The sequence below is a fragment of the Cetorhinus maximus genome, unplaced genomic scaffold (genome assembly GCF_964194155.1).
Source record: "Cetorhinus maximus unplaced genomic scaffold, sCetMax3.hap1.1 HAP1_SCAFFOLD_215, whole genome shotgun sequence".
Lineage (NCBI taxonomy): Eukaryota > Metazoa > Chordata > Chondrichthyes > Lamniformes > Cetorhinidae > Cetorhinus > Cetorhinus maximus.
Window position 1 is genome coordinate 206,068 of NW_027596187.1, and position 11,963 is coordinate 218,030.

Consider the following 11,963-nt stretch of genomic DNA (forward strand, 5'->3'; position numbering starts at 1 on the left):
TATTTATTATGTTATATCATAAAAAGATTTTAACTTTATTTAACATTGACATGATAGTCATTATTTATGAGAATAAATTTATTTTAAATGATTTTGTGTGTATGTGTGTCAATTTAAAAGCCACAAATGCATGACATGTGATTGACGGGAGTTCTTTGAAGGAGTCACATTTGCTTTAGATAAAAGTGGATGTACCATACCTAGATTTCCAGAAAGCATTGGGTAAGGTTTCGCATCAAAGGTTATTGTGCAAAATAAAAGCTCATGGTGTTGGAGATAACCTATTGGCATGGATAGAAGATTGGCTAGTGACAGGAAGAGGAGAGTTGGCATAAATGGGCCTTCTTCTGGTTGGCAGGATGAACGTCACAGGGATCAGTGCTGGTGCCTCAGATTTTTCCAGCTAATATAAATGACTTGGATGAAGAGTCCAAAGGTATGGTTGCTAATTTTGCTGGTGACACAAAGATAGATAGGAATGTAAGTTGTGAAGGGGGTCTAAGAACAAGACATCAATAGCTTAAGTGAGTGGGCAAATGGAGTATAATGTGGGCAAATGTGAAATTGCCCATTTTGGCAAGAAGAATAAAAAAGAAGAATATTATCCAAATGGTGAGAGATTGCAGAACTCTGAAATTCAGAGGGATCTGGGTGTCCTAGTGCATGAATCACACAAGGTTGGTATGCAGGTACAACATGTAATTAGGAAAGCTAATAGAATGTTATCGTTTATTGTGAGGGGAATTAAATCAAAAGTAGGAAGGTCATGCTTCAGTTGTGCAGGGCATTGGTGAGACCACATCTGGAGTACTGTGTACAGTATTGGTCTTATTTAAGGAAAGATGTAAATATATTAGAAGCAGTTCAGAGAAGGTTTACTAGGCTGATATCAGGAATGGGCGGGCTGTCTAATGAGGAAAATTTGGACAGGTTAGTCTTGTATCCACTGGAGCTTAGAAGAGTGAGGGATGACTTGATCAAAACCTTAAAGATCCTGAGGTGTCTTGAAAGAGTGGAGAGGAGTGTTTCCTCTTGTAGAAGATTCTAAAACTAGGGGTCGTGATTTAAAAATAAGGGGTCGCTCATTTGAGGCAGGTGAGAATGTTTTGCTCTCAGGGGATAGTGAGTCTTTGGAACTCTCTTCCTTAAAAGGCAGTGGAAGCGGGGTCTTTGAATATTTTTATGGCAGAGCTAGAGAAATTATCCATTAACATGGGGATGAAAGGTTATCGGAAGTAGGCAGGAACGTGGAGTGGAGGTTACAATCAGATCAACCGTGATCTTATTGAATGGCAGAGTAAACTCAGGGGGAACAAGTGGTCTACTCCTGCTCCTAGTTTGTCTGTTTGTATGATTGAGACACATGAAAAGGAAGAAGATTGAAGAAGATCAATGGACCCAGAAAATGGGTGAATCAAACTCCAGGAACTCTCGTCCCTCTTGACCCTTTGTACTATTCCTATCCCAGTCTATATTTGGATAACTGAAGTCCCCCATTATGATTACTCTATAATTCTTGCATCTCTTCCTTATTTCTTTGCAAATTTGTTTCTCTACATCCATTCCACTAGTTGGTGGTCTATATGTTATTGTACCTTTTTCATTCCTTATCTCTAACCAGAGAGATTTCGTCCTAGATCCCTCTGGAACATCCTCTCTCTCCAGTACTAAAATGCCATTTTTAATCAATATTGCCACTCCCTCCACTTTTCTTCCTTTCTTGTCTCTCCTAAACACCTTGAACCAAGGAATAATTAACACCCAGTCCTGCCCTTCTTTGGGCCAGGTCTCTGTTATAGCAATAATATCAAAATTCCATTTGTCAACCTGTGTCTGCAGGTCACCAATCTTATTAACCACACTCCGTGCATTCACACACATGCACATTGGCCCTGATTTTGGCTTTTTTCACTTTCCCCCTTATTCTGGTCCCATCTAATGAATTACAATTGCCTACTCTAATTCTAATAAAACTCTCCCAAGTATTCTGTCTACCTTGAGGCAACTCTCTGATATATCCTCATTATCAGTGGATACTTCACTGCTTCCCATTGCTGGTATTGCTCCTCTGCACTCTGAATTTCCCCTCAGGTTCCCATCACCCTTCCAATCTAGTTTAAACCCTCCCCAACAGCACTTGAAACGCCTCCTGCTAGAACATTCATCCCAGCCCAGTTAAGGTGTAACCTGTCCTTCTTGTACAGGTCCCACCTGCCCCATAGCTGATCCCAATGCCTCAGAAATCGAAAGCGCTTGTTTCTACTCCACTTCTCCAACCACGTGTTGAACTGTTCCTATTCTTATGCTCACTAGCACGTGGCACTGGGAGTACATCAGAACATAAGAAATAGGAGCAGGAGGAGACCATTTGGCCCCTTGAGCCTGCTCTGCCATTCAATAAGATCATGGCTGATCTTGTGTTTTGATTCCCACATTACCATCTAACCCCAGTAACCTTTGATTCTCTTGCCTAACAAGAAATTATCTACCTCTGCTTTAAAAATATTCAATGGCCCCGCCTCCACCAACTTTTGAGGCAGAGAGTTCCAAAGTCGCACAGCCCTCTGAGGGAAAAAATTTCTCCTCGTCTCTGTCATAAAAGGGCGACCCCTAATTTTAAAACAGTGCCCCCTAGTTCTGGACTCACACACAAGAGGAAACATCCTTTTGACGTCCACCTTGTCAAGACCGTTCAGGATCTTGTATACTTCAATCAAATCACCCCTAACTATAGGCCAGTTAGTTTAACATCCATTATTGGGAAAATGTTAGAGTCTATTATAAAAGATGTAATAGCACAGCATTTAGAAATGCATAATATAATCAAGCAGAGTCAGCATGCCTGGAAAATTTATTAGAATTCTTTGAGGAGGTAGCAAGCAGGGTAGATAAAGGGGAACCAGTAGATGTAATATATTTGGATTTCCAAAAGGCCTTTGATAAGGTACCACACATAAGGCTACTTAATAAGATAAGAGCCCCTGGTGTTGGGGGTAGTATTTTAGCATGGATAGAGGATTGGCTTACTAATAGGAAACAGATAGTTGAGATCAGTGGAGCATTTTCAGGATGGTAACCTGTGACTAGTGGAGTACCACAGGGATCAGTGCTGGGACCACAATTATATACAATATATATTAATGACTTGGATGAGGGAAGTGAATGTACTATCGCCAAGTTTGTAGATGACACAAAAATAGGTGGGAAGGCAAATGGTGAGGATGACACAAGGAGTCTACAGAGGGAGATAGGCAGATTTAGTGAGTGGGCAAAAACTTGGCAGATGGAATATAAGGTGTAGAAATGTGAGGTTTTGCACTTTGGCAAGAAGAAAAGAAGAGCTGAATATTATTAAAATGGAAAAAGATTACAGAAAGATGCAGCACAGAGGGATTTGGGGGTCATCTTGCATGAATCCCAAAAAGCTAGAAGTCAAGTTCAGCAGGTAATAGGGATGGCAATTGGAATCTTGGCCTTTATTTCAAAGGGAATGAAGTATAAAAATAGGAAAGTCTTGCTAGAACTATACAAGACACTACTTAGACCACACTAAAATACTGTGAACAGTTTTGGTCTCCTTATCTAAGGAAAGATATACTGGCATTGGAGGCAAAGCAGAGAAGGTTCACTAGGTTGATCCCAGAGATGGAGGGATTTTCTTATGAGGAAAGGTTGAGTAGGTTGGGCCAGTACTCACTGGAGTTTAAAAGAATGAGAGGAGACCTTACTGAAACATATATTACTCTTAAGGGGCTTGAAAGGGTAGATGCTGAGAGGTTGTTTCCCCTTGTGGGAGAATCTAGGACCAGAGGGCATAATCTCAGAGTAAGGGGTCGCCCATTTAAGACAGAGATGAGGAGGAAACTTCTTCTCTCAGAGGGTAGTGTATTTGTGGGATTCTTTATTACAGAGGGCTGTAGAGGTTGGGTCGTTAAGTATATTCAAGTCTGAAGTAGACAGATTTTTAATCAGTAAGGGAATCAAGGGCTATGGATAAGGCAGGAAAGTGGAGGATTATCAGATCAGCCATGATCTCATTGAATGGTGGAGCAGACTTGATGGGCAAATGGCCTATTTCTGCTCCTATGTCTTATGGTCTAATCCTGTGATTATTGCTCTTGAGGTCCTGCTTTTTAATTCCCTTCCTGACTCCCTAAAATCTGCTTTCAGGACCTTTTCCTACCTACGTCATTGGTCTTAATTTGGACCATGACCTCTGGCTGCTCATCCTCCCCAAAAGAATGTCCTTCAGCCACTCTGCGACATCCTTGACCCTGGCACAGGGAGCAACAGACCATCCAGGATTCAATTCTATGGCCAAAGAAGCACCTGGCTGCTCCCCTAACTATGTAATCCCCTACTGCTATAGCATTTCCACTCTTCTTCCCCCCCTCCTGTGCAGCTGAGCCACCCGTTGTATCATGAACTTGGCTCTTGCTACAGTCCTCTGCGGACCATCTCGCTCACCAGTAGCTAAAATAGAAAAGGGGTTAGAGAGCGAGATAGCCTCAGGGGATTCCTGCACTACCGGCCTGTTTCCCTTAGATACTCTGGCAGCCACACATTCCCTCTCTGCCTGTGCACTTCTTAGCTGTGGTGTGACCACCTGTCTAAACCTATCCATGTAATCATCAGCCTTGCGGAATGCATCACAGTGACTCCAGCCGCTGCTCAAGCTCCACAACTCGGGGCTCAGGTTTCTGCAGCTGGTGACACTTTCTGCAGATGTAGTCATCGAGGGCACTTTGTGCCTGCATGACTTCCCACATTGCACATGATGTACATTCCACATGGCCAAGCTACAATGACATACCTTAAACTTTATATAAAACATTTACTACAGTATTTATTTACTAATTTATTCTAATTTACTTATTTACTTTAACTTTTTTCTTAATTAATTTGGGATAATTCCTATGTGCGCTACAATTTACTGTAATTATTAAATGCTAGTTCCACCCACAATTACAACTAATGTTTCTTAATTACACGGGTATATGTTTTAGGCATTTATTTTAATTATTTTATCTGAACTATTTTATTTTATTTATTTATTTATTTTTTGCTTTAAAGTTTTACTTCTTGTTATTTACAGGTCTACTTTAACTCCTGGGTCCTAATCTGGCTTTTAACACACTGCCCCTTACACCAAGCACTTACCGGCAAACAATGTACTGGTTTCCTGTGATGTTCTAGTTGTATTTTTCCACTCAGTTTCCTCAGAAGCTGAAATGCTCCCAGCTCCCGGCCCTGCCTCTGCTCAGTTCCCAGGTAGGAAAGGCCGCGCTCTGACCCCTGGGCTCTATTTATGCTCCTCCCAGCTCCCGGCCCTGCCTCTGATTTTCTCCCAGGTAGAAAAGGCCGCGCTCTGATCCCCGGGCTCTATTTATGCTGCTCCCAGCTCCCGGCCCTGCCTCTGCTCCACTCCCAGGTAGAAAAGGCCGCGCTCTGATCCCCGGGCTCTATTTATGCTGCTCCCAGCTCCCGGCCCTGCCTCTGATTTTCTCCCAGGTAGGAAAGGCCATGCTCCGATCCCCGGGCTCTATTTATGCTGCTCCCAGCTCCCGGCCCTGCCTCTGCTCAGCTCCCAGGTAGGAAAGGCCGCGCTCTGATCTCCGGGCTCTATTTATGCTGCTCCCGGCCCTGCCTCTGCTCAGTTCCCAGGCAGGAAAGGCCGCGCTCTGATCCCCGGGCTCTATTTATGCTGCTCCCAGCTCCCGGCCCTGCCTCTGCTCAGCTCCCAGGTAGGAAAGGCCGCGCTCTGATCCCCGGGCTCTATTTATGCTGCTCCCAGCTCCCGGCCCTGCCTCTGATTTTCTCCCAGGCAGGAAAGGCCGTCCTCTGATCCACGGGCTCTATTTATGCTGCTCCCAGCTCCCGGCCCTGCCTCTGCTCCGCTCCCAGGCAGGAAAGGCCGCGCTCTGATCCCCGGGCTCTATTTATGCTGCTCCCAGCTCCCGGCCCTGCCTCTGCTCCGCTCCCAGGCAGGAAAGGCCGCGCTCTGATCCCCGGGCTCTATTTATGCTGCTCCCAGCTCCCGGCCCTGCCTCTGATTTTCTCCCAGGTAGAAAAGGCCGCGCTCTGATCCCCAGGCTCTATTTATGCTGCTCCCAGCTCCCGGCCCTGCCTCTGCTCCACTCCCAGGCAGGAAAGGCCGCGCTCTGATCCCCGGGCTCTATTTATGCTGCTCCCAGCTCCCGGCCCTGCCTCTGCTCCACTCCCAGGCAGGAAAGGCCGCGCTCTGATCCCCGGGCTCTATTTATGCTGCTCCCGGCCCTGCCTCTGCTCTGCTCCCAGGCAGGACAGGCCGCGCTCTGATCCCCGGGCTCTATTTATGCTGCTCCCAGCTCCCGGCCCTGCCTCTGATTTTCTCCCAGGTAGAAAAGGCTACGATAAAAACAAAAAGCTAAAAGCTACTGCGGATGCTGGAAATCCAAAACAAAAACAGAATTACCTGGAAAAACTCAGCAGGTCTGGCAGCATCGGTGGAGAAGAAAACAGTTGACGGTTCGAGTCCTCATGACCCTTCGGCAGAACTGAAATATAGTTAGGAGAGGGGTGAAATATAAGCTGGTCTAAGGTGGGGGAGCGGGGGGAGAGAAGTTGAGGGTGGGGTGGTTGTAGGGACAAGCAAGCAGTGATAGGACCAGTAATCAAAAGATGTCACAGACAAAAGGATCAAAGAGGTGTTGAAGGTGGTGATATTATCTAAGAAAACTGCTAATTAAGAGTGGATGGCAGGACACTCAAGGTACAGCTCTAGTGGGGGTGGGGTGGAAAGACTGACGACAGGGTATTACAGTTATAGATTTAAAAATAATGGAAATAGGTGGGAAAAGAAGAATCTATATAAATTATTGAAAAAAAAGGGAGGGGGAAGAAACGGGGTGGGGATGGGGGGAGGGGGAGTTTAAGATCTAAAGTTGTTGAATTCAATATTCAGCCCGGAAGGCTGTAAAGTGCCTAGTCGGAAGCTGAGGTGCTGTTCCTCCAGTTTGCGTTGGGCTTCACTGGAACAATGCAGCAAGCCAAGGACAGACATGTGGGCAAGAGAACAGGGTGGAGTGTTAAAATGGCAAGCGACAGGGAGGTTTGGCATCAGTTACCAATCCGAATAGTGATATCTGTTAAAGGTGCAGTGTGCCCTCTGTGTGCTGAGAAGGTCCACAGCAAATTCCTCAGCTTGGACCCCCATCAGCCTCACATTCGAAAACAGAAACAGGTGGATCATTGTCCACTGGTCTGAGGGGAGTGGCTGGAGAAAGCATGGGAGGACATGGCCACACTCACGGCAGATCACATAGAGATGGCTGTTGATTATTCATCGCTGGACAGAAAGGTTGAGAAGGAAGAGTAAGATTTATGAATCACGATGGGAAACTTTACACGGCCAAATTGAACAGCTCCTAAAACCGTTGCTGTGATCACAATGCTGCACACTTCAGCAAGGGGCCCAGCTTTGTGCAAGGCTAGCACACTTAAAGAGTTACAATGATAGATCTACTGAGGAAAGATGAGAGGATGCCTGAGAGGAGCATCAGCACTGACATGCACTGTTGGGCCGAATGGCCACATTATATGTGCTATATCCTATGCAAAGCTAGCCTGTAATGTATAAGATAGCCTGAACCTCAGATAGATGGGCTCTGGTTCCATGGGAATCTGTCAGTGTATGAGTGACAGCATCTGAAATGATGGCGTTTGTTTGTTGCAGGTCTCTTAGATGGGAATCTGATTGTTGGGGGCCTGAAATATGGAGGCTTGTTGATGGCTTTCATGTTGAGGGGAGAGTGACTGAGCAGCGTCTGAATGAAGCGATGCATTTGCTGGGAATGTGATTGAGATGGCTAAGACTGATGGCGTGTGATTGATCCAAAGGGCTGGTTGGGGTTTGGTGGGCGTGCATTTGATGGATGTGGGTCTGAATGATGGATGTTTTATTTATCGCGGTTTGATTGAAGGGCAGTTGATCAACAAAGATGGCCTCGTTGCCTAGAGCTCCGCCAATAACAGAATGTCGCTGACCATTTGTTCTGCGGTTTGCGCAATGAACCAATCAGCGCTGAGCGTCATTGAACCTTCGTTGTTATTGTTTCTCTAAGCAACCACAGTCTTTTGTTCTCAGAAGCCAATCAGAGCGCCATTCCGTTGATCGGAATGCTCCAAGGGCGCAGTATAAATAGCGCGAACGTCAACACAAGGCACATCCTCAGGAGCTGTGAGAACAGAAGGAGATCATGGTGAGTGGGTGCAGGGGAGGGCACTGGGCAATGGTTTTGGGTCAAGCCAAAGGGATCCACAGGGATGGCAAGATCCACAGAAAGAGAGTGAGAATCTATCGGGACAGTGACACATCACGAGAATAGGAATTCACTGGGAGGGGGAAATCCACAGGAAGAATAGGTGAAGGTGAAATAGAAAGCAGAAATGTGTGGGATAGAGGCTATCCCCAAGGAAAGGGAACTCAACAGAAAAGGGGAATCTAGAAGAGGAAGGTGCAGAAGTAGGAGAAGTCCACAGGCAGTGGGAATACAGAGGAAGAGAGGACATCCATAGGGAAAACAAGTCTTCGAAGAGAATGGGTGTAAATGAGGAAAAGGGATCCAAAGAGATGGGATCTCTGCACAGAAAAAAGGCTGGGACAATCTGTGGAAGGATGGAGTGATGGGCAATAAATCAACACTTCCATTGAGGGTATAATGAAGAAAGTGGGGGATCCATGAGGGAACAGGTAGAATTCATAGTGGATGAATTTGTTGCCTCCAGCCCATCTTTCTCCTTCCAGCTAGAATGACAGCATAAAGCATTGTCCTCCTAACACTGTCAATAATCATATGCTCCTTGTCCCCTTCAGCGTGAGTGTATTTCCCTTCACATTGGCCAGGCTGGTGTTCAGCTTGGCAACGCTTGCTGGGAGCTGTATTGCCTGGAGCATGGGATCCAGCCGGATGGGCAGATGCCCAGTGACAAGACCATCGGAGGTGGTGACGACTCCTTCAACACCTTCTTCAGTGAGACGGGGGCGGGAAAACACATCCCACGAGCCGTGTTTATAGACCTGGAGCCCACTGTGATTGGTAAGAGGAGAGATTGTTGATGAGGTTGCTCAGTCAGTGTTCTCACTAAACTCAGTGAAGTATGGCCTGAATTCTCTGTGTTCCTGTTGTTAAATCTCTGTTCCCTGTCTCCAGATGAGGTCCGCACGGGCACCTACCGACAGCTCTTTCACCCCGAGCAGCTCATCACCGGCAAGGAGGATGCGGCTAATAACTATGCCCGGGGCCACTGCTCCATCGGTAAGGAGATTGTGGATCTGGTCTTGGATCGCATTCGGAAGTTGGTAAGTTGTGTAATGGGAACAATGTCAAACCCCAGCTGCACAAAATCGCCATCTTACCATTGACCACTGCCCCATCTCACCACCACACACTGTCCCGCTCTCTTAGTGCAAATGAAATCTTATTTATGGCCATGTGATCCACCTGCACAAATCCTACTCATTCTCTCCTTTATCACTTATTGATTTCACGCCAATATTATCCTGACCAGTAATATGCACAAAAGGGAGCTGGGACTCCACTCCCTAGGCTGAACAACAGTCTCAGCACCCCCACTGCTTTCCACCCTCATATCCACACTCCCTCCACCTGACAGTCATTACTCTCTCCACCCTCACACCCACCGTCCACCTCACCACGTCCCAGTACTCTGTGTCAACAGCCGTTGATGGTTCTTTAATGATGGTTGCAACTTTTTACTCCATTTTAATCTTTTGTCCTTCCTTTTCCCACAGGCTGATCAATGCACAGGACTGCAGGGGTTCCTCATCTTCCACAGTTTTGGGGGTGGGACCGGCTCCGGTTTTACTTCCCTCCTGATGGAGAGACTGTCCGTCGACTATGGCAAGAAATCCAAGCTAGAGTTTTCCGTTTACCCTGCTCCCCAGATCTCCACCGCGGTGGTCGAGCCATACAATGCTGTGCTGGTCACCCACTGCACCCTCGAGCACTCTGACTGCGCCTTCATGGTGGACAATGAGGCCATTTACGACGTCTGTCGGCGTAACCTGGACATTGAGAGACCAACCTACACCAACCTCAACCGTCTCATTGCACAGGTAGTGTCGTCCATCACGGCCTCACTCCGGTTCGATGGTGCCCTCAATGTGGACCTGACTGAGTTCCAAACCAACCTGGTCCCCTATCCCCGCATCCACTTTCCATTGTTAACCTACGCGCCCCTTATTTCAGCCGAGAAGGCTTACCACGAGCAACTCTCAGTGCCGGAGATCACCAACGCCTGCTTTGAACCAGCCAACCAGATGGTGAAGTGTGACCCTCGCCAAGGCAAGTACATGGCGTGCTGCATGCTGTACCGAGGAGATGTGGTGCCCAAGGATGTCAATGCCGCTATCGCTACCATCAAGACCAAGCGCTCGATCGCGTTTGTTGACTGGTGCCCGACTGGGTTCAAGGTAAGTGTGGGTTTTGTAACTGATCCCTGGGAGTTTTGGGATCCGGAGAATCAAAGTCACATTGGAAAAGAGGTCAGAAAGAATTTAATTAGCTCCTGAAAGCAGCCTCACTGCATCTTCCATCAGAAAGTGAAGCTTGAAGCCTGGGAGAAAAGTCCAATGAACAACCAGAGCTGGGTTCTTGTAACTCTTTTCGAGTCAAAACAATTAACTAAATTAACAATAACAAGGGAGAAATTAAGCTGGGTTCTTGTAGAGTGACAGACACAACACAACTCATAAATAGAGATTATGGAAATTACAGGGGAACCAACAGATCTGATTTTGAATGTCTAACCTCGCTTTTCCCTTTACAGGTTGGCATCAACTACCAGCCCCCGACGGTGGTGCCAGGGGGTGACCTGGCCAAGGTGCAGCGGGCCCTCTGTATGCTGAGCAACACCACCGCCATTTCCTTGGCTTGGACCCGCCTCAACATCAAATTCGATAAGATGTACGCCAAGCGGGCCTTTGTCCACTGGTACGTGGGGGAGGGGCTGGAGGAAGGGGAGTTCCAGGATGCCCGGGAGGACATGGCCTCACTCGAGAAGGATTACGAAGAAGTGGGGATCGATTCTTCCTCACTGGACAGAAAGGCAGAGGAAGAAGAATAATATTTATTAATTTAGATTTTTAAAAAGATTGTAACTTAATTTCAAATTGATATGAGAGTATTTATTTAAGGAAATAAATCTATTTTGAATTATTTTGTTTGTGTGTGTGACAAGTTAAAAGCCACAAATGCATGACAAGGGATTAAGACACATGTGAAGAAACAAGGTTGAAGAGCATCAATGTACCCAGAAAGTGGGTTAACCAAACTCGACAACACTGCGCACCAGGTATCACAGAGCTTTTCAATCATTAAACCCTTATATAATGATCATGATGGCTCTGATTAATAATGGGTTTGATTCATAGGAGACTGGGTGTACAGGTCCACAGGTCACTGAAAGTGGCAACGCAGGTGGATAAGGTAGTCAGGAAGGCATATGGCATGCTTGCCTTCATCGGCAGGGGTATTGAGTATAAAAAGCTGGGAAGTCATGCTGCAGCTGTATAGAACCTTGGTTAGGCCACACTTGGAATATTGCATGCAATTCTGGTCACCACATTACCAGAAGGATATGGAGGCATTGGAGAGGGTGCAGAGGAGGTTTACCAGGATGCAGCCTGGTCTGGAGGCTATGAGGAGAGGTTGGAGAAACGACAGAGATTGAGGGGCGACTTGATAGAAGTTTACAAAATTAAGAGTGGCATGGACAGAATAGATAGTCAGAAGCTTTTTCCCAGGGTGGAAGAGTCAATTACTAGGGGACATAGATTTAAGGTGAGAGGAGAAAACTATAGAGGAGATGTGCGGGGCAAGTTTTTTACGCAGAGGGTAGTGAGTGTCTGGAATTTGCTGCCAGAGGAGGTGGTTGAAGCAGGTACGATAGTGGTGTTTAAG

General features: G+C 46.5%; 1 protein-coding gene across 1 annotated transcript; it reads left to right on the forward strand.

Moving 5' to 3' along the window:
- The first annotated feature begins 8,903 nt into the window (after nt 1–8,903).
- Nucleotides 8,904–11,127, forward strand: LOC144673046 (tubulin alpha-1C chain-like). Its single transcript, XM_078535045.1, has 4 exons — nt 8,904–9,077; nt 9,192–9,340; nt 9,794–10,474; nt 10,831–11,127. The coding sequence occupies exons 1-4, from the start codon at nt 8,957–8,959 to the stop codon at nt 11,125–11,127; spliced, it is 1,248 nt and encodes a 415-aa protein (XP_078391171.1). The 5' UTR covers nt 8,904–8,956.
- The last annotated feature ends 836 nt before the right edge of the window (nt 11,128–11,963 follow it).

Coding starts and splice junctions, on each gene's coding strand:
- LOC144673046 (XM_078535045.1), top strand. CDS start 8,957: ATGCCCAGTGACAAGACCATCGGAGGTGGTGACGACTCCTTCAACACC. Junction 9,078..9,191: donor CCTGGAGCCCACTGTGATTG/GTAAGAGGAGAG, acceptor CCCTGTCTCCAG/ATGAGGTCCGCACGGGCACC. Junction 10,475..10,830: donor GGTGCCCGACTGGGTTCAAG/GTAAGTGTGGGT, acceptor TTCCCTTTACAG/GTTGGCATCAACTACCAGCC.